The sequence below is a fragment of the Muntiacus reevesi genome, chromosome 3 (genome assembly GCF_963930625.1).
Source record: "Muntiacus reevesi chromosome 3, mMunRee1.1, whole genome shotgun sequence".
Lineage (NCBI taxonomy): Eukaryota > Metazoa > Chordata > Mammalia > Artiodactyla > Cervidae > Muntiacus > Muntiacus reevesi.
In genome coordinates, this window is record NC_089251.1 from 263155008 (window position 1) to 263175723 (window position 20716).

The following is a 20716-nucleotide window of genomic DNA, read 5'->3' on the forward strand; positions in this document are numbered from 1 at the left end:
AGAATACACAGAACTATACAAAAAAGACCTTCATGACCCAGATAACCACAATGATATGATCACTCACCTAGAGCCAGATCCTGGAATGTGAAGTCAAGTGGGCCTTAGGAAGCATCACTATGAACAAAGCTAGTGGAAGAGATGGAATTTCAGCTGAGTTATTTCAAGTCCTAAAAGATGATGCTGTTAAAGTGCTACACTCAATATGCCAGAAAATTTGGAAAACTCAGCAGTGGCCACAGGATGGGAAAAGGTCAGTTTTCATTCCAATCCCAAAGAAAGGCAATGAAAAAGAGTGTTCAAACTAGTACTCAGCTACACTCATCTCATACGCTAGCAAAATAATGCTCAAAATTCTCCAAGCTAAGCTGAGACAGTACGTGAACCAAGAACTTCCAGATGTTCAAGCTGGATTTAGAAAAGGTAGAGGAACCAGAGATCAAATTGCCAACATCTGCTGGATCATTGAAAAAGCAAGAGAGTTCCAGAAAAACATCTACTTCTGCCTCACTGACAAAGCTAGAGCCTTTGACTGTGTGGATCAAAACAAACTGGAAAATTCTTCAAAAGATGGGAATACCAAATCACCTGATCTGTCTCCTGAGAAATCTGTATGCAGGTCAAGAAGCAACAGTTAGAACTGGACATGGAAAAATGGACTGGTTCCAAATTGGTTAAGGAGTATGTTAAGTCTGTATATTATCACCCTGCTTATTTAACTTATATGCAGAGAACATCATATGAAATGCTGGGCTGGTTGAAGCACAAGCTGGAATCAAGATGCCAGGAGAAATATCAATAACCTCAGATATGCAGATGACACCACCCTTATGGCAGAAAGTAAAAAGAAACTAAAGAGCCTTCTGATGAACGTGAAAGAGGAGACTGAAAAAGTTGTGAAGTAATTAGCCTCCAACTAATAAAATAAAATTAAAAAAAAAAAAAACAACTCAGCATCCAAAAAACAAAGATCACAGCATCCGGTCCTATCACTTCATGGCAAATAGATGGGGAAACAATGGAAACAGTGATAGACTTTATTTTGGAGGCTCCAAAATTACTGCAGATGGTGACTACATTCATGAAATTAAAAGATACTTGGTTCTTGGAAGAAAAGCTATGACCAACCTAGACAGCATACTAAAAAGCAGAGATATTACTTTGCTGACAAAGGTCCATCTAGGCAAAGCTATAGTTTTCCAGTAGTCATGTATGGATGTGAGAGTTGGACCCCAAAGAAAGCTGAACACTGAAGAACTGATGCTTTTGAACTGTGGTGTTAGAGAAGACTACTGACAGTCCCTTGGACTGCAAGGAGATCCAACCAGTCCATCCTAAAGGAAATCAGTCCTGAATGTTCATTGGAAGGACTGATGCTGAAGCTCCAATACTTTGGCCACCCAATGCAAAGAACCGACTCTTTGAAAAGACCCTGACACTGGGTAAGATGGAAGGCAGGAGGAGAAGGGGACGACAGAGGATGAGATGATTGGATGGCATCACCTACTCAATGGACATGAATTTGAGCAAACTCTGGGAGTTGGTAATGGACAGGGAAGCCTGCCAAGTTGCAGTCCATGGGGTCACAAAGAGTCAGACACGACTGAGTGACTGAACTGAACCATCTCATCCTCTGCCACCCTCTTCTCCTTCTCTCAATCTTTCCCAGAATCAGGGTCTTTTCCAGTGAGTTGGCTCTTCACATCAGGTGGCCTAAGCATTGGAGCTTCAGCTTCAACATCAGTCCTTCCAATGATCATTCAGGGTTCACTTCCTTTAGGTTGGACTGGTTTGATCTCCTCCTGCCCAAGGGACTCTCATGAGTCTTCCAGAACCATAGTTCGAAAGCATCAATTCTTCAGCTCTCAGCCTTCTTTATGATCCAGCTCTCATATCCGTACATAACTACTGGAAAAACCATAGCTTTGATTATACAGGCCTTTGTTGGCAAGGTGATGTCTCTACTTAAACTTATATGCTAGCATTTCCATATGTGTACACATTTGTATACAAACATACACACATAAGCTATATGTATATATGCCTATCATACACTTGTATATCATGTATATGATACATAGATAAGTTTTCTCATCTATTAAATGAGACTTGCCTCAGAAGTTTCTTCCAGCTCAAAAATTCTGCAAACTGTTACTCCACTCCTTTCCTTTTTTTGTTTTTCCTTCCTCCAAGAGAGGGAGTTACCCACAACATAAACACATTCATCACTGTACTTCTACTGCAGCTTGTTGCCAATCTAACTTCCTTACCAAAGACCAATATTAAACTTCAGTTTTGATCCATTTAGCAATTCTGTAAATATTCCCAACCTACCAAATGAGCCACCAAACTACAATTCTAACTTCACATACACAAGCATGTCCACAGCCCTCAATTTTTAACTATAATTCCCTAGAAACAATGGAAACTAATGTCTCTATTGATTGGGGTGGAGATACATACAAATACACCATTTCAGCTACAGATGCATATATTTTAGTTATAAAGTATTAAAAGCTAACTGATGCAAGACGCAAGGCCAAAATTTGTCAAATTCCTTAAGGATTAAGATAGGTCATTATAATGTACAGAAATTATGTCTGGAAGGCTTTCTCTTATATATTAATATTTTACAAACTCTTCAAACTAGAGGTTTTCTCCCCTCTTTTATTTAGTATAGAACTGCACTAATATACCAGCCAACAGCCAAATGTAGTTAGATTAATTACAATTAAACAAAGGTAAAATTAGGCTTATTGATCACAAGTAGCCCCATTCCAAGTGCTTGTTAGTCACGTGTGACTAGCAGTGGCCATATTACACAGCACAGAAGCAGAATATTTTCATCATTGCAGGAAGTGCTGTTGGACAGCACTGGTAGGAATATTTAGAATGAATAAAACATTCTAAGTGAATTTGATCTGTATAATTTTACAGATTATTAAAGAAATGAGAGCTCTCCACTAAAAGTGGCTCATTTAGTTAAATTGGGAAACAGCCCCCTTTCCCCACTGCTACTTCAAAGACACTGAAATTTTAGAAAAAAAATTTTTTTCAATGTATATCCAAATTCAAAGCCAAACAAGGGAAATCCCCAAGTGCCAGAAACTTACAAGAAACTCAAAGTTAATAGCTGTGTGGAAGCTACAGCCAAAGATTATGAGTGAAGGTGTGTGTGTCTGTTCTGAGTCAGGAACAAATTCTAGGCCACATAGAACATGCAATGAGCTGCCTACATAAAGCCTTACAGTAATAAGAGCTATGTGGTTTGTAAAACATAGCTAGGAAAACTATCTGCTGATACTGGGAGTCAGTAAGTTCCTGCCCAGGAGAGAAGAGAAAAAAGTCAGAAAAAGTGGATGCTCAAGTACTGGACCATTGCAACTGAACAAACAAAAGAAAGTACCCCGAACAACTTTGGAATAGAAATAATGTCTGTAACTTGGTGAAAAAGTGTCTACAAAAAGATTATACTAAAGAATGAAATTTTAAAAGCTTTCCCATGTACATCAGAAATAAGACAACACTACAATCATTCAGTATTATAACAGAGGTTCTAACCAAATGTAACAAGAAAAGTCATAAGGACTGGAAAGAGACGGGGAAAAGTCACGTGCAAAGGGTAGAATTGCCTATATAGAAAAGCCAAGATAATCTACAGAAACATCTATAGAAGTAACAAAAAATTTCAGCAGGGTCGCTGGTTATAAAAACAAAATACTAAAATCAAAAATATTTCTATATGCTCAAAATAGTCAATTAGGAAATGTAACAAGTAACAGAACATAAACTATTTAAGAATAACACTTTAAAAAATATTTTTATCAGCTTGATCTTTATAGAGAAAATTACAAAACATGAAAGGACATGAAAGTCAATCTGACGAAAATGTGCTAAAACTGGTTTACAGTGATGTCTGCATAAGTTTACTAAACATCGAAATAATTTTAAGATCCATTTGGAAAATCAAGTCCAAGAGTAGCCAAGACAACCCTAAAAGAAAACAAGGGTAACTTGTCCTACCACATAGAGACGTATCTTAAACCTATAATAATTTTGACACTATAGTTTCATCATAAGTACAAAAAGACCAGTGAATAAAGTTGTCCAGAAACAGTTCTGATCACAAAGAAGAACTTGATATATGATAAAAGTGTCGTTAAAACCAGCGAGGAAGACAAGGCCTATTCAGTCAGAGACATTACACATCTAGTTTTCTAAAAAGAAAATAAAAGTTAGATTATGTCACATGCAAAAAAATTCCAAGTACATTAAGGACTTAGAGTAAAAAAAATAAACTATTAAAAGAAGATATAAAAGAATATCTTAAACACTTCCATGTTATTGTGTTTTTTTTAGTGCAACAAATCATAAAGGAAAAGAGTGCATACATTTCATCTCAAACAAAAACTTGTATACGTGAAAAGATGAAGTAGCAGACTGAGAGAAGTGTGTTTATAACACAGATAATCTACCAAAGCAGAGAATTCAGAATACATAAAAACCTATAAAATCAATTAAGAAAAAGATAATCCATAAGAAAGAAAAACAAAGGATGAAACTGAAAAGAAAATCTAAACGATTAACATAAAACACCTTATGCTTCATGCACTTACAATGATGCACAAATTAAAACCACAATAAGATATCAAGCATGCAGAGTTTAAAAACAAACAAATGATAGCAATGACATGCAGAAAAAAAAGTCTTGTACTTTGGAGAGGAATATGGAAACATATTGAAGAGGTATAAAGTATGATCCATCCATTTGGCTTCTGTTATTTCTAGAAACTTTTGCACCTGGGCACCAAGGATTTACATATAAGGATGTAACAATCTGTATTAATAAAAATTTGAAATAATCTAAAATACCCATTAATGTCAAATAGATAAATAATACTGGGTAGCTGAATAATATAGAACAGTTACATTCCATGCTATTAAAAAAACAACTTTTGGCATATGCAGTAAGAAAGTACTTATGAAAATTTCAAAAACATGAAGTAATACTACTTTTGTTCATAAACATGTAGTAAAAATATAAAGTATAGCCTAATCAGATGTGCTAAAAATTAATGGCAATGGTTCCTTCTGAGGAGGGATCAGGCTGCTTCTGGAGAAAGAAATGGCACTGAAGCGAGCAACGAAGCAGATTGGACAGTAATTTTAAAAATTCATAGTATTCTATTTAATTTAAATAAGTTTCAAAACATCAAACAAAAATAAAATATAGAGGTCTATTCATTCTGAGCTGGTGGGTATAGAAGTATTCACTGTATTATCCACTGTAATTTAACATTTGAAACACATGCTAGATAGAAACACATGCTAGATAAAAACACATGCTACTACTTCACTTCCAGTGAAATCTGGAATGATGACTATAAAGAAATTTCATCCCAGAGTTTCTCAGGAATTAGGAAATGATACTTCATTTTATAGAGAAAACTGGGACCCTATTTTTTTGTTTTCCAAGAAACCCAACCATATGATCAGAATCCATGATTCCATGTTAATTGTAGGCTAAACAGTAGCTAAACGTGGCTGTAGTCCAAAACAGGCTCCTCTGTCCATGGAATTCTCCAGGCAAGAACACTGGAGTGGGCAGCCATTCCCTTCTCCAGGGGATCTTCCCAAACTAGGGAGAGAACCTGGGTCTCCTTCATTGCAGGCAGATTCTTCACCATCTGAGCCACCAGGGAAGCCCATTTAATAATAAAGTGTGAATTGTCTAGAATGAGCAGTCAGACTTTGTCGGCAAAGTGATGTCTCTGCTTTTGAATATGCTGTCTAGGTTGGTCATAGTTTTTCTTCCAAGGAGCAATGCCTGCTTCCAAGAAGCAAGCATTAAAAGACATTTCATGGCTACAGTCATTATCTGCAGTGATTTTGGAACCCCAAAAAACAAAGTCTGTCACTGTTTCCATTGTTTACCCATCTATTTGCCATGAAGTGATGGGACCTGATGCCAAGATCTTAGTTTTCTGAATGTTGAGTTTTAAGCCAGCTTTGTCACTCTCCTCTTTCACTTTCATCAAGAAGCTCTTTAGTTCCTTTTTGCTTTCTGACATAAGGGTGGTGTCATCTGCATATCTGAGGTTATTGACATTTCTCCCAGAAATCTTGATTCCAGCTTGTGCTTCATCCAGCCTGACATTTCACATGATGTACTCTGCATATAAGTTAAATAAGCAGGATGACAATATACAGCCTTGATGTACTCCTTTCCCAATTTGGAACCAGTCTGTCATTACATGTCCAGTTCTAACTGTTGCTTCTTGACCTTCATACAGATTTCTCAGGAGGCAGGTCAGGTGGTCTGGTATTCCCATCTCTTTCAGAATTTTCCACAGTTTGTTGTGATCTACACAGTCAAAGGCTTTGGCATAATCATTAAAGCAGAAGTAGATGCTTTCTGTAATTCTCTTGCTTTTTCAATAATTCAACGGATGTTGGCAATTTTATCTTTGGTTCCTCTGCCTTTTCTAAATCCAGCTTGAACATCTGGAAGTTCACAGTTCACATACCGTTGAAGCCTACCTTGGAGAATTTTGAGCATTACTTTACTGGAGTGTGAGATGAGTGCATTTGTGCAGTAGTTTGAGCATTCTTTGGCATTGTCTGTCTTTGAGATTGGAATGAAAACTGACCTTTTCCAGTTGTGTGGCCACTGCTGAGTTTTCCCAATCTGTTGGCATATTGAGTGCAGCACTTTAACAGCATCATCTTTTAGGATCTGAAATAACTCATCTGGCATTCCATCACCTCCACTAGCTTTGTTCATGATTACTTTGCAAAGAAAGGCCCATATAATCAAAGGTATGGTTTTTCCAGTTATCATGTACGGATATGAGAGTTGGACCATAAAGAAAGCTGAGTGCTGAAGAATTGATGCTTTTGAACTGTGAAGTTGGAGAAGACTCTTGAGAGTCCCTTGGACTGCAAGGAGATCCAACCAGTCAATCCTAAAGGAGATCAATCCTGAATATTCACTGGAGGGACTGATACTGAAGCTGAGCCACCAATACTTTGACCACCTAATGCAAACAACTGGCTCCATGGAAAAGACCCTGATGCTGGGAAAGATTGAAAGCAGGAGGAGAAGGGGTCGACAGAGGATGAGATGGTTAGATGGCATCACTGACTCAATGGACATGAGTTTGAGCAAGCTCCGGGAGTTGGCGATGGACAGGGAAGCCTGGCGTGATGCAGTCTTCATCGTTGCAAAGAGTCAGACACGACTGAGCGACTGAACTGAGCAGTCAGGCTAACTGAGTTCATTTCTGTCACAAAGTATATAAAAGACTAAATAAAGAGTGTTGACTACATTTTAATAACTCATTCTATGCAGCTTTTGTCTTTATTCCATTTTCAAAGCTCTCAGCAGAGCACACATACCAATGGCGTTGTTCAGAATATATTCCTCTCGGAAAAAATCTTGAAGCATTTTCTGGTTTGTATTTCTAGTTTCTGAGAGTGCTAAAATATGAGAAAAGAAAAAAGGATTACAAATATACAAGTATTTTCCAGTCAATACAGTCAGATAAATTTAAAATACTGTGACAGAAAGTACCAAGGGGAAAGTCTAGAATGGTTTCTTAAGCTTCTGAAGTCGCCCATGCCACAGATATATTATAGTCAGCCCCAAATCCATAGTCCAATGTCAAAACTTCAAGGCAAAAATTCTTATTTAGAACAACTTACAAGGTGTTATAAATTATAAGTTATATATTGGTACCGAATGCATACAATTTTGGCTATTTTCTATGGCACCTGAATAAATATTTGCTGGATACATGTTTTCTTTGGCAACATATCTTAACACAAATACATTATACAGGGAATTCCCTGAAGTCCAGTGGTTAGGACTCCACATTTGCATGCAAGGGGCACAGTCCCTGGTGGTGGAACTAAGATGCCACAAGCTGTGCAGCACGGCCAAAAAAAAAAGTACATTATACGTGTACACACAAAGAAATAAATGCACACACAGAGTTCTGTATATTCTAACTAGTTAAATACTTCCTCCATATTCATTTCACGGAACATCTGTTGAGCATCTACTAGGTACCATGCGCTATTTTCAGTGCTGTTACAAGACAGCTGCCTGGAGTTCAGACTAGTAAAACAGACAATTAAAATATACTCCCTTTGCTATGCCCACTCTAAGGTTTGGATGAGACAGGAATGGAAGCAGAAGAGATATGATTAAAAGAAGGCTTTCCAGAAGACAGACATCTGAACCAAATGTGAACAATAGGTAAGGGTTTCCTAGAAAATGATGGCAGTGGAGGGTTGGGGGCTCTGAATAGACAAAGGAGTACCTACAAAGACAAACAGGCAAGAAAGAATAAAATCAAGAAATAAGTAAAGAAAAAGAAGCAGTTTTAAAAGACTAAAGGAGAATGGTAAAAGGTGAGACTCGAAAGGTAAATGAGATAGTAATATTATATTTTCATGGATATTAATAAATAAGGATGTTAAAATCAAATGGTTTCATTTCTGTTGCAATTTTCTCTTATCCAGTGTTCACACCCACTACACTCTCACCATAGTCTATGTCAAAACTGCCATCAAAACTCTCCTCCACACACTACCAAGTACACATGCTTTTCCTGTCTTTAAGTCCTATGAAAATTTGCTGTTGCTGCTAAGTTGCTTCAGTCGTGTCCGACTCTGTGCGACCCTATAGACGGTAGCCCACCAGGCTGCTCTGTCCCTGGGACCCTCCAGGCAAGAACACTGGAGTGGGTTGCCATTTCCTACTCCAATGCATGCATGCATGCTAAGTCGCTTCAGTCGTGTCTGACTCTCTGCGACCCTATGGACAGCAGCCGACAAGGCTCTTCTGTCCACAGGATTCTCTAGGCAAGGATACTGGAATGGGTTGCCATTTTCTTCTCCATGAAAATTACCTACTAAAATATAAACTAAATATATATACATGTTTCTTCCTTTATGGGAAAGAGCTACATAAAAATTGGTGACTATTAGATTTTTAGACAAACTTCAGAACTGATACAGCTTCCTTCAAAATGTTCCAACCAAATAGTGACTTCTTTTCCTGTTTTTGTTTCTGTTTTTGTTTCTGTTTTTGTTTTTAATGATTGGGAACTCCCTGGTGGTTCAGTGATTAGGAGTCAGAGGTCACTGTCAAGGCCCAGGTCCAACCCCTGGTCAGGGAACTGCCCACAGGCTATGCAGTGCAGCCAAATTAATTACTTACTTAATCACTAAAAGAGGGCCCCGCCTCCTACGCGCGTGCGCCTTGGGCTGCGGCCGCTGGCGCTCCGGCCCGCCTGCGCGCCTGGGCCGGTGGCATGTCCAGCGTTTGTCAGCAGTCAGCTGGGATCCTGGGCGCCCTCAGGAGTCGGGTATCTATGCTGCGAGTTAGGCACTGTTTGGGGTTCTCTGTCTGAGCCCAAGCCGGTTTCCGCCGGACTCCCTGGGAAGGTTCAAGTTGGTGGGGCGGGGTCTCCAGCCGGCTCTTGGGGTCCGGCCTTTGCTGGTCCCATTTCTTCTGCTTCTTCAAGTAGGGGGAAGAGCGAGCCGGAGCTCTCCTCCCTGCTTCCGGCTGACTCCCTGGGCCCACGGTTGGAATTTGCAGGACCTCTGATCAGAGGTGGTGAGTTAACCTTTGAGCCGGAGCACCGAGAATCCTACGGAAATAGGCAGTTCACCAGCCCTACGCTTCTCCGAGAGGGAAACGGAAACGCCCGGCGGTTGAAAACGAAATTAGTCCCTCCTGCAGTCCCAGGAAAGCTCCGCTCTGAAGTCCCGTTCAGAGCAGAGAGGAAAGATTGCATCCCTCATGTCCCAACCTCACCGGGACCCTAACGGCATCCCCCCAAGACATTCCCACGTGCCTGACAATATAAATCATCTTGTTAAAATTTAAAACGCCCAATTGTGACAAGAATGTGGTCAGAGAGGAATCTTTCTTATAGGATACGGGTAAAAGGGGAAAACAATCTGGCGTTTATCTCTATCCTAAGAATAATCTGAATCACCCAGATGTATTATTTATGCACGAATGTTAACCAAAGTATAACAGGAAAAAAGTGGAAATACATATTCTAAAGAATGGACCATTATGCAGGTCCATTACAGAGTTTGAAGTGAAAATGCTAGCATGTGTATTGTTGGGAAGCAAGGAAGTTACTAAGTATACACAATAGCAGTTAGGTAAAACCAAGCATTATTTGTTTACATATAATGTGTATGGGCCAGGGTTATAAATGACTTTTCGTAAGTGATTTAAAATTTTTAATATTTTCCAAATTTTGCACAATATTAGAAAAAAACAAATAACTTAAAAAATTATGTTTGAGACTGACTATACAGTGACCAGAGCCACCTGTGACCACCTGTGCGTCAACTGGACCCCCTTCCACCCCCCAGCCAACCACAATTTCTACAGCATCAGGACTTGGTCAATGACGACCAGTTGCCCACCTTTTTAGACTTCCCCACCAGCTAAGAGGAAGCCGATTATGCTCCCCAGACCAAACACATAAGACATCCTGCTTCCCCACCAGCAGCCTCTGATCAGAGCATACCTGAAGCCCTCCCTTGCTTTCACCATAAGGCCTTTCCACTCTTCTGACTACCTTTTAGTCTCTGCCAAACACAGGGATTTATTAAGGCATTGAGCATAGTGTGATTCTTTTTAGCCAACTGAAATGAATACAAGGAGACATATCAGGACCCGAGGTATATGTTTTTAAGGTTAATGGTGAGGATGACGAGCTGAAAGAGAACTGAGAGGAACATCTGCAGGAGATAACCCACCCTGATGCAGTAGATGCTTTCTGCCTGTGTCCTCAACCAGACGCAGGCTTGGGGCTCCTGGAAGGCATCTCGAAGCTCTCACACGTTGGTGCCCAATAGGCACACCACCTCCCTACCTGGTACCCAGTGGCAGGAAAGCCCCCAGAGCACACAGCTGCAGGGGAGGAGAAGGAGGACAGGGTGTGGGCTGGCCACAGTGCAGGGCAAGCAAGGGCAGATCACAGAGCCCCCGACACTGTGCAGGGGCCAGGAGGCCCAAGGCAGAATGAGGGGCTGGGCACCTCCTGCCTTGGCCCCAACTGTGACTGTTCAGCCTTCTTTCCATTTACAACTCAATTCTTCTGGGGAGAACTGGAGGGATGTGTCTTTAAGGAGAAAACAAAGGGAAGGAGGGAAGAGCGGCCTTGGAGCCCTCAGCCCGAAACCACAGACTGCTCATGGTCGCTGGAGGTGCTGAACTGTCTCTCTACCTTCCTGTGGTCCTTGATTTTGAGTCCAATGTCTACCCTCTTCTCAAAGAAGTTCACCAGCACAGACTCTGTCAGGATGGAGGCCAGGATCTGCTCGAATGAGATGCACCAGTCTGTGTCAACCGCACCCCCACCGTGGGTGGTGGCCACGGGGCTGCGAGCCTCCCCACCCACCAGCACTGTGTCGTCAGCCAGGTCCTCACACTGCAGGGAGCCGGTGCTGACCATGGAGTAGGAGGACATGGACAGGTCGTCTTTGGCTTCGTCATCAGACAGAGGCTGGGAGGGAGAGCCCCGCCCCTCACTGCCGCCCCCTTCGCCCCCCCACCTGGCTCTCCTGTGGTGTTTTCCCAAGGGCAGGAAAAGATCCAGATCGGAGGCCAGAGGAGATGCTGGAAGGGACAGCGAGGAGCAGAGGCAGAGGGAAGGAGGAGCCAGGGTCCAGGAAGGCAGAGACAAGAGAAACAGGATATACATCCAGCCAGAGGAGTCGGCTGAATGGCCATCCTTGTCCCCACTCCGTGATGCTGTGGCCCAGAGGATCCTTTCAGGATGCCCCGAGCTCCTGCAGGCACGTGCAAGGGTCCAGGCAGGCACAGACAACCTCTTCTCACGTCAGACCCTGGAGCACTGTCCCACTCCACTACATACTGGCTTGTCTCACTCTGCGACAGTCTCTGTTCCTGCAGAATAAGTGCTTCTGCCAACCTTCCCAAGGAGGTGAACCCAAGACCACCGTGGCCTGTTGCAACAGGGAAAGACCAGTCACAGGAGCCGAAACATCCGCCCCGCCAGCACAGCTGTGTGGGCGCCACAGGCCCAGGGTGTCAGGCTGGCGAAGAGTTCCCGGAACTGGTGGGCGTCAATGCGGTACTGCTCCAGCACCTGACCTTTTCCTGGAGAGCCCCTCTGGTCCCAACCCAGGCCATGGGGTGTGCATGCAGCCCAGCCTGGGGTCAGCAGCAAGCAGTGTCCTGTAGCCACAGCACCTAACTTGAGTCACTCCAGCAATTAACCCTAGGCTTTTTGTTAAAACCACGTGGAAGGAAAAATTCTTTTTTCATGGGGTTACGGCAAGGATGACCCTGGAGCTGCGGACTACAGTCCTACGCTCTGTAAGAAGAGCAGTTCACATGATATCTGAGATATCGGAGCTTGACAAGATGTTGGAACACCTAGACCCGGCCATGTCTGAAGCTGTACATTCCTAGACTTTTCAGTTTCATGAACCAATGCATTCCCTCTTGTATAAGCTGACTTCAGCAAATTTTCAGTCACTTAAAAGAGTACCTTGCCTAAACTCTGGAAAGGATTAAATTCTACCATGTGAACTTGGTAATAAAAAAAAAAAAAATTTACTTAATCACTAAAAGTGAAATTAAAAAGATAAAAAATTTAAAAAAGGTTTGATATTGAGCCTCATTCTGAGGCTTTCACTGATAAAATCCCTAAAACTCTTACCTATTATCTTTTTTCATTTCTTACCAATTCTAAAAGAAAAGGAGTGCAAATTGTATTGCTGGTGAAATAAATCTCTTTTACCTCAGAAATCCTCTGAGGCTGCCTTCTAATCTTATTCTAATCAATTATTAACAGCTCCATATAAATTAAATGACATTTTAGTAATATCATTTAAAAATTTTTTTCAGAGTGCTCACTTACTGTCTTGGACTATGATGTTTAAAGAAACTACATTTCTTGGAATTGAAATCTGTTACTTAATACATGTAAATGAGAATAATTATAGAATTTGTAAATATATTTCCAAACGGCAATATAAAGTTAAAACTCATGGGCAAAAATAGAAGGTACTAAAATCAGCACTCTGCTCATTTGTAAACCGACAGGATCAAAGGCCCAGCTCTAGAGCAAAAGTTAATTCTAGGTTGAAAAACAGTGTTTTAAAAATGCTTCAGTCGTAGCAAAACATTAAATTCAAAAACAATCCAGTTAACAAGTCAGTCTAGGACTTCTCTGATGGCTCAGACAGTAAAGAATCTGCCTACCGTGTAGGAGAGACCTGGGTTCTCTCCTGGGTCAGGAAGATCCCCTGGAGAAGGGAATGGCTACCAACTCTAGTATTCTTGCCTTGAGAATTCTACAGACAGAGAAGCCTGGTGGGCTTCATAGGATCACAAAGAGTCAGAAATGACTGAGCAACTCACACTTTCACTATGCAAAGAACATCAGTTTGATCTCTGGTCTGGGAAGATCCCACATGCGGTGGGACAACTAAGCCAGTGCGCCGCAACTACTGAGGCACAAGAACTACTCTAGAGCCCAAGGACCACAGCTTCTGAGCCCATGTGCAGCAACTACTGAAGCCCGCGTGCCCTAGCGCTCAGGCTCTGCAACGAGAGGAGCCACCGCAAGAAGCAGCCCCGGCACCACAACCAGAGAGCAGCCCCTGCTCAAGGCAACTAGAGAAAGCCCACAGCAACAAAGACCCAGCACAGCCAAAACTGAATTTTTTTAAAACAGTCTAAGCAGCTGAAAATTTTAAAGTGAGGTTTTAAGATTCAGTTCCTTTAATAGATATTTGAAATTATGTCCTGAATCAAGCTTGTTTCTTTCTATTCCAAATGTAATGGTTTACATAAAATAATAAATTTGGTAAACAGAATAACCCTAACATCATCTTAACACAATACAAAAAAATCAAATATAAAAAATAAAACACTAAAAAAAAAACAATCCCAGGAGCCTACAAACTCAACATTTCTTCTCTCTTGTCTTTAATTGTTAAATGTGTACAGATTGACCTAAATAATTAGCAAGATAAGGAAAATTAACCTTTTTGTCTACCTCAACATGTGTATTTAAATATAAAAACATTGATAATATAAATAGGATAAATACTATAATTAAGTGCATCCTTGCTTTGGGATCATGAACAGTGGGAAAGCACAAAGTCATAGATATATATAAGAGTATGTTATATCTAGAGAATGGCAAGTACTCAACATAGCCAGATTGTCAGGCCTATGAGTGTTTAGGGAGAGGAAGTTGAGTTACAACCAGGAAGCATTTCTGGTAAACTACCTAAAGAAAGGGCTTCCCAGGTGGTTCAGTGGTAAAGAATCTGCCTTTCAATCCAGGAGATGTGGGTTCAGTCCCTGGGTTGGGAAGTTGCCCTGGAGGAGGGCACAGCAATCCAATCCAGTGTTCTTGCCTGGAGAATCCCATGGACAGATGAGCCTGGTGAGCCACAGTTCATGTGGTCACAGAGTCAGACACGACTGAGCGACAGAGCACGCATGCATGCATGCCTGTGATAAACTGGGCCGCTTAATCAGAGCCATTTAAAAATAAAAAGTGAATTCACAGACCAAAAATTAGACATTTTGTTCAAGATGATTCAGGGTAAATAAAGTATTTAGGTGAAAGGGAGAAATGTTTTTACCTCTGATATCACCTCCAGCACAGAAAGCCTTTTCACCAGCTCCCTTTATGACGATCAGGAAAGTTTCTGGATCTTGTTCCCACTTCTAATCAAATGTAAAAGATGGTATAAGCATATTATAAACACAAACTCATGACCTGTGGCTGATTCACGTTGAGGTTTGACAGAAAACAAAAAATTCTGTAAAGCAATTCTCCTTCAATAAAAAAAAATTTTTTTAATGAATGATATATATATCCATATACACATAAACATATGTGTATATATAGACATATATGAATATATACAAAGCATAAGCTTTATAAAGCATATCTAGAAGAATGGATTCTAACTTCTTTTTTTTTTTCTGACATAAATTAGAGGCTATTCCAAAGTTGCTAAATGAGTACATTTTGTGATCCATATTTGATAATGACAATTTTGATACCAAGGTGAAAAAAATATGGGCCTAATAATATTATGTTACATAAGCTTATAAATCTGATAAACAAATCAGCCCAGAGATTGCAGATAAACAGCAGTAATCTTTCTACTGTGGTGATAAAGGCTCTGTCCTACTGACAAATTTGTAAATAACAGAGTGGAAACACTTCTGATCAAATCTGGAAGTGTTTTGGGGTTGGTAAGGACAGCTAATAAATAAGCAGGATAAAAGAATCAAGACCCAATGGATACTGAAAAGGCTAGAACAATGGACTAAATAAAAAATTAGTTTACCAGAGTCAGAAGAATTAACCAGGGTTCCATGAATTCTACACTAGAGAATGAAAATATACAAGATAAAGAAGAGATGTACCTGGGAAGAGGTGGTTGTCCAACAGGTTAACGCAATACTGGATCACATTAATAGAAATCTGGTATTCTAACATGGAAGTTTCTACTTTTCTTCCACTTTAACCTGGAACACCTGATTTATTCCTCTATATCACGGTTAAGTACATATTATAAGGTGGCCCAAACAGATAAATAAGAATGGAAGAGACTCATCAAATGAAGAATTAATGAACTGGTGAGCGGGGAGAACTCATCTTTAACCCCTATGTGGCCAAGTGTATCAGGTATACTATTTCACTTCATCTTTACAATAATTCTATGAATTACCATCCCTGTTTCACAGCTGAGGAAAATGGAACACAGAGAGAATAATATTCCCAATCTATACAGTTAATAAATAGAAATTCAAAATTTCAAACCCAGGTAGTGTGACTAAGTCATGTTTTTCCACTACACCATGCAGTTTTCTTAGAATAGGAAAGCTTAAGGCCTTCTCCAAGAAAAGGCTGGACAAGCACTTCAAAAACTGTCATCTTCCCACCAAAAAAGCTGTCATGTAGAAGCAGACTATATGTGTATACTCATGACCCAAGAGGCAGAACCAATATTACTGGTCAAAAAGTTGGAAAAATGAAGAGCGCACAATGTAAGAAGAAACTCGTGTGTGCTTAGTCACTCAGTCGTGTCTCTTTGCGACCCCATGGAGTGCAGCCCACCAGGCTCCTCTGTCCATGGGGATGCTCCCGGCAAGAATACTGGAGTGGGTTGCCATGCCCTCCTCCAGGGGATCTTCCCAGCCCAGGGATCGAACCCAGGTCTTCCGCATTGCAGGCAGATTCTTTACTGTCTGAGCCACCAGAACTTGGAGCCATGTAAGTGGAAGAGAATGTCTCATGCAGCAATGAACTCTCATCACTAGGGATGTGCCAGAACAATCACTAAGGAAAGAACTGAGGACTCCAGAAACAATGGGACTTGGGCACTGCGCCCATACACGAAGTGATTCTGTGCAAGAAAACACTAGGAAAGTTCTATTAAGACACACTTTTAAAACGATCCATATGACTGCTTGAAGAAAACGACAAACCTTTAGCTGTGCGTAAATCTGCCGAATCATATTAAGACTCAGTGTATTCAGAAACCTTGGTCTGTTTAGTGTTATCACTCCTGCACATCCTTTTCTTTCCAACAGGACTTCTGCTGCTGCATCTGTGTGATTAGACATTTTCTGTGTAAACAAAAGAATAACTTTAGGATAAAATTCATTAAGCTTTTGTCACGCGTCAACATCAAAACACATTAAATGCAAATCTTTTACACAACGTTAAGAGCAGCTAATCAAACGGACAACTTGGTACCTCTGACAAAGTGTCCTAAAATTATTTACACAGTGTAGATAAACAGTTCCAAAGCAAACAACATATACCTCTTAAATCTCTTAATTTTTATTTGAGTAAACTTAGTGAATTGATTAGAACCCAGTCCTACAATTTCTTAGACTACGAAATACTCTTAACCCTTTATTACTGTATACCAAGCAATATGTTAGGTACTTGGAAATCAAAGATGAATATAGAGGGCAAGTAATTCTGACTATAGTAGCTACCAGGAACTTGGAAAAAAGAAAAAACAATGATATTTGAGCTGGACCTTGATGTACCTGAAGAAAAAAAGAAGTGAAAATCCTGGAGAGTAGCACATGCTAAAACATGAACAATGATTATCTGGAAATATTAAGTTGTTAAACAGGGGTGGAATAAAGGCTGACTGAGAAAATGACAGGAAAGTAGGCAGAAAAAGTGCTTTAAGGCCAGATAATAAAATGAGATTACAAGATCATATACAGAAGTAGTGAAGAACATGCCTATATAGAAGGTCGTAGGGCCTCACCCAGGCTTCCCAGGCAGTTCAGTGGTAAAGGATCCATCTGCCAACACAGGAGACTCGCGTTCGATCCCTGGATTGGGACGATTCCCTGGAGGAAGAAATGGCAACCCACTCCAGTATTCTTGCCTGGGAAATCCCATGGGCAGAGGAGCCTGGTGGGCTATATATAGTCCATGGGGTCATAAAGAGTCAGACACGACCGAGCAACTAAACAACAAGAAGGGCCCCACACACCACGCTGAGTGAGGCAAGTGCCACATCTTGGGGTGGCGCATTTTGCTCCCCTTCAATACTCACTGGTTCTACTTCCTTGATTAAACCCTTACTCAGACAAAAAAACAGATGATAGACCAAAAGAGTTGCAGTTTTCAGATACCTACATCATTCTAAATTTTAAAGTAATACAGATAAAAGTTTTTCTATTATACAACATGCTACATACAAGTATTAATAAATTTTCATCTCTCCACACTAAATTTCTTTTTTACTCTAACCAAGTCAGACTTGTCAGTCCAAAAAAAAAAGTTTCACTGAACAACAACATAAATTACCACCTAATATCAGAGACAATCTTAAGACTACTATTTGGTTTTAGCTCAGAGATGCTGAGACTGAAAAGATGCACTTTCTGACCTTCTAACAAGAAAAAAGGGGGAAGAGACTGCAAATTAATGGCTTTTGATGAACTCAATCAGATACAGGAGGTCAGAGGGCAAACAGTCCCATAATAAAGTCTGGAGAGAGAGGTGTCTTCAGGGTGGTGTGCTGCTGCCAAGTTGCTCCAGTCGTGGCCGACTCTGTGCAACCCCATAGACGGCAGCCCACCAGGCTCCGCCGTCCCTGGGATTCTCCAGGCAAGAACACTGGAGTGGGTTGCCATTTCCTTCTCCAAAGTATGAAAGTGAAAAGTGAAAGTGAAGTCGCTCAGTCGTGTCTGACTCTTCATGACCCCATAAACGGCAGCCCACCAGGCTCCGCCGTCCCTGGGATTCTCCAGGCAAGAACACTGGAGTGGGTTGCCATTTCCTTCTCCAATGCATGAAAAGTGAAAAGTGAAAGCGAAGTCGCTCAGTCGTGTCTGACTCTTCACGACCCCATGAACTGCAGCCTACCAGGTTCCCCCGTCCACGGGAGTTTCCAGGCAATAGTACTGAAGTGGGGTGCCATTGCCTTCTCCGACAGGGAGGTGTAGGGACCAGTATATTTGCTTACCTCAGGCAGAAGCCCTAAGGAACATTAACTAGAATGTTTAATGACTTGCTAGAGGTCAAGTCACCGACTCAATGAACATGAGTTTGAGCAAGCTCTAGGAGCTAGAGATGGACAGGGAACCCTGGCATGCTGCAGTCCACGGGGTTGCAATGAGTTGGATATGACTGAGCAACTGAACTGAACTGAGAGGTCAAGTGTGAGTAAATTGATAGTATGAAGTTCCTGGGGGGTTGGCGGGGTGGGGGGAGTGGTCACATTCATGGGGGAGCTCCTACTCTTGCTGGCTCTTCCTCCTGGAAACCAATCAGGTTCTCCCAGGGAAGACTGGAGAAAGCACCCCCGTATGGGGGTGGCTGGGGGAGGGAAACATCAGGCACAGCGAAATCCCTTCCCCTCATCTTCCAAACAGAGCAAAAGGCTAACTCTGCAGGGGAGAGGGGAAGGCTTCAAAACCAGGCTCGAAGGGAGCGCTTCCACAGTGGGAAAATAGGATGGAGGTTTACAATATACGAACCTTAATCCCAAGGGAGAAGTGCTGCAAAACCACAGCCTACTGATCTTAGTGTTTACCACCCAGAGTTGGAGAAAAGGAACAGGAGTCAAAGGAAAAGTGCGGGAAAGGCAGCCCATCCCCAGAGAAGGGACGGAGCACTTATAAGGACCACACCCTTGGTCTGTGACTCACAGTGCCTTCCAAACATTAAGGATTAATGGGCTACAACATTAAAAGCGTGATGCACAAAAGAATATACTGATAAAAAGATACTTCACAAAGTACTGGAGTTTCAGCTTCAGCATCAGTCCTTCCAATGAATATTCAGGACTGATTTTCTTTAAGATGGACTGGCTGGACCTCCTTGCTGTCCAAGGGGCTCTAAAGAGTCTTCTCCAACTTCACAGTTCAAAAGCATCAATTCTTTGGCACTCAGCTTTCTTTATAGTCCAACTCTCACATCCATACATGACTTCTGGAAAAACCATAGCTTCGACTAGATGGACCTTTGTAGGCAAAGTAATGTCTCTGCTTTTTAATATGCTGCTAGGTTGGTCATAGCTTTTCTTCCAAGGAGCGAGTATCTTTTAATTTCATGGATGCAGTCATTATCTGCACTGATTTTGGAGCCCAGAAAAACAGTCTGTCACTGTTTCCACTGTTTCCCCATCTATCTGCCATGAAGTGATGGGACCAGATGCCATGGTCTTAGTTTTTTGAATGTTGAGTTTTAAGCCAGCTTTTTCACTCTCTTTCACTTTCATCAAGAGGCTCTTTAGTTCCTCTTCACTTTCTGCCATAAGGGTGGTGTCATCTGCATATCCGAGATTGTTGATATTTCTCCTAGCAATCTTGATTCCAGCTTGTGCTTCATCCAGCCCAGCATTTTGCATGAGTTACTCTGTATATAAGTTAAATAAGCAGGGTGACAATATACAGTCTTGATGTACTCCTTTCCCAATTTGGAACCAGTCTGTTGTTCCAAGTCCAGTTCTATCTGTTGCTTCTTGACTTGCATACAGGTTTCTCAGGAGGCAGGTCAGGTGGTCTGGTATTCCCATCTCTTTCAGAATTTTCCACAGTTTGTTGTGATCCACACAGTCAAAGGCTTTGGCATTGTCAATAAAGCAATGGAGATGTTTTTCTGGAATTCTCTTGCATTTTCGATGATCCAGTGGATGTTGGCAATTTGACCACTGGTTCCTCTGCCTTTTCTAATCCAGCTTGAACATCACGAAGTTCATGGTTAACATACTGTTGAAGACTACCATGGAGAATTTTGAGCATTACTTTACTAGCATGTGAAATGAGTACAATTGTGTGGTAGTTTGAACATTCTTTGGCATTGCCTTTCTTTGGAACTGGAACGAAAACTGACCTTTTCCAGTCCTGTGGCCCCTGCTGGGTTTTCCAAATTTGCTGGCATATTGAGTGCAGCACTTTCACAGCATCATATTTTAGGATTTGAAAGCGCTAACTGGAATTCCATACCTCCACGAACTTTGTTTGTAGTGATGCTTTCTAAGGCCCACTTGACTTCGCATTCCAGGATGTCTGGCTCTAGGTGAGTGATCACACCCATCATGGTTGTGTGAGTCATTAAGATCTTTTTTGTATAGTTCTTCTGTGTATTCTTGCCACCTCTTTTTAATATTTTCTGCTTCTATTAGGTCCATACCATTCCTG

The 20716-nt window shown here is 41.3% G+C and overlaps 1 protein-coding gene across 3 annotated transcripts in view; it reads right to left on the reverse strand.

Moving 5' to 3' along the window:
- HIBCH (3-hydroxyisobutyryl-CoA hydrolase) overlaps window positions 1-20716 on the reverse strand; it is a 113729-nt gene that overhangs the window by 71314 nt on the left and 21699 nt on the right. For 2 of the 3 annotated variants that reach the window (XM_065931940.1, XM_065931938.1), the window contains exons 3-5: window positions 16526-16666; window positions 14665-14749; window positions 7399-7479 (exon numbers count right to left, since the gene is read on the reverse strand). In XM_065931940.1, coding sequence (XP_065788012.1) covers window positions 7399-7479; window positions 14665-14749; window positions 16526-16666 — 307 coding nt within the window. The remainder of the gene's footprint in view (window positions 1-7398; window positions 7480-14664; window positions 14750-16525; window positions 16667-20716) is intronic. The other variant, XM_065931941.1, reaches the window with a different exon arrangement.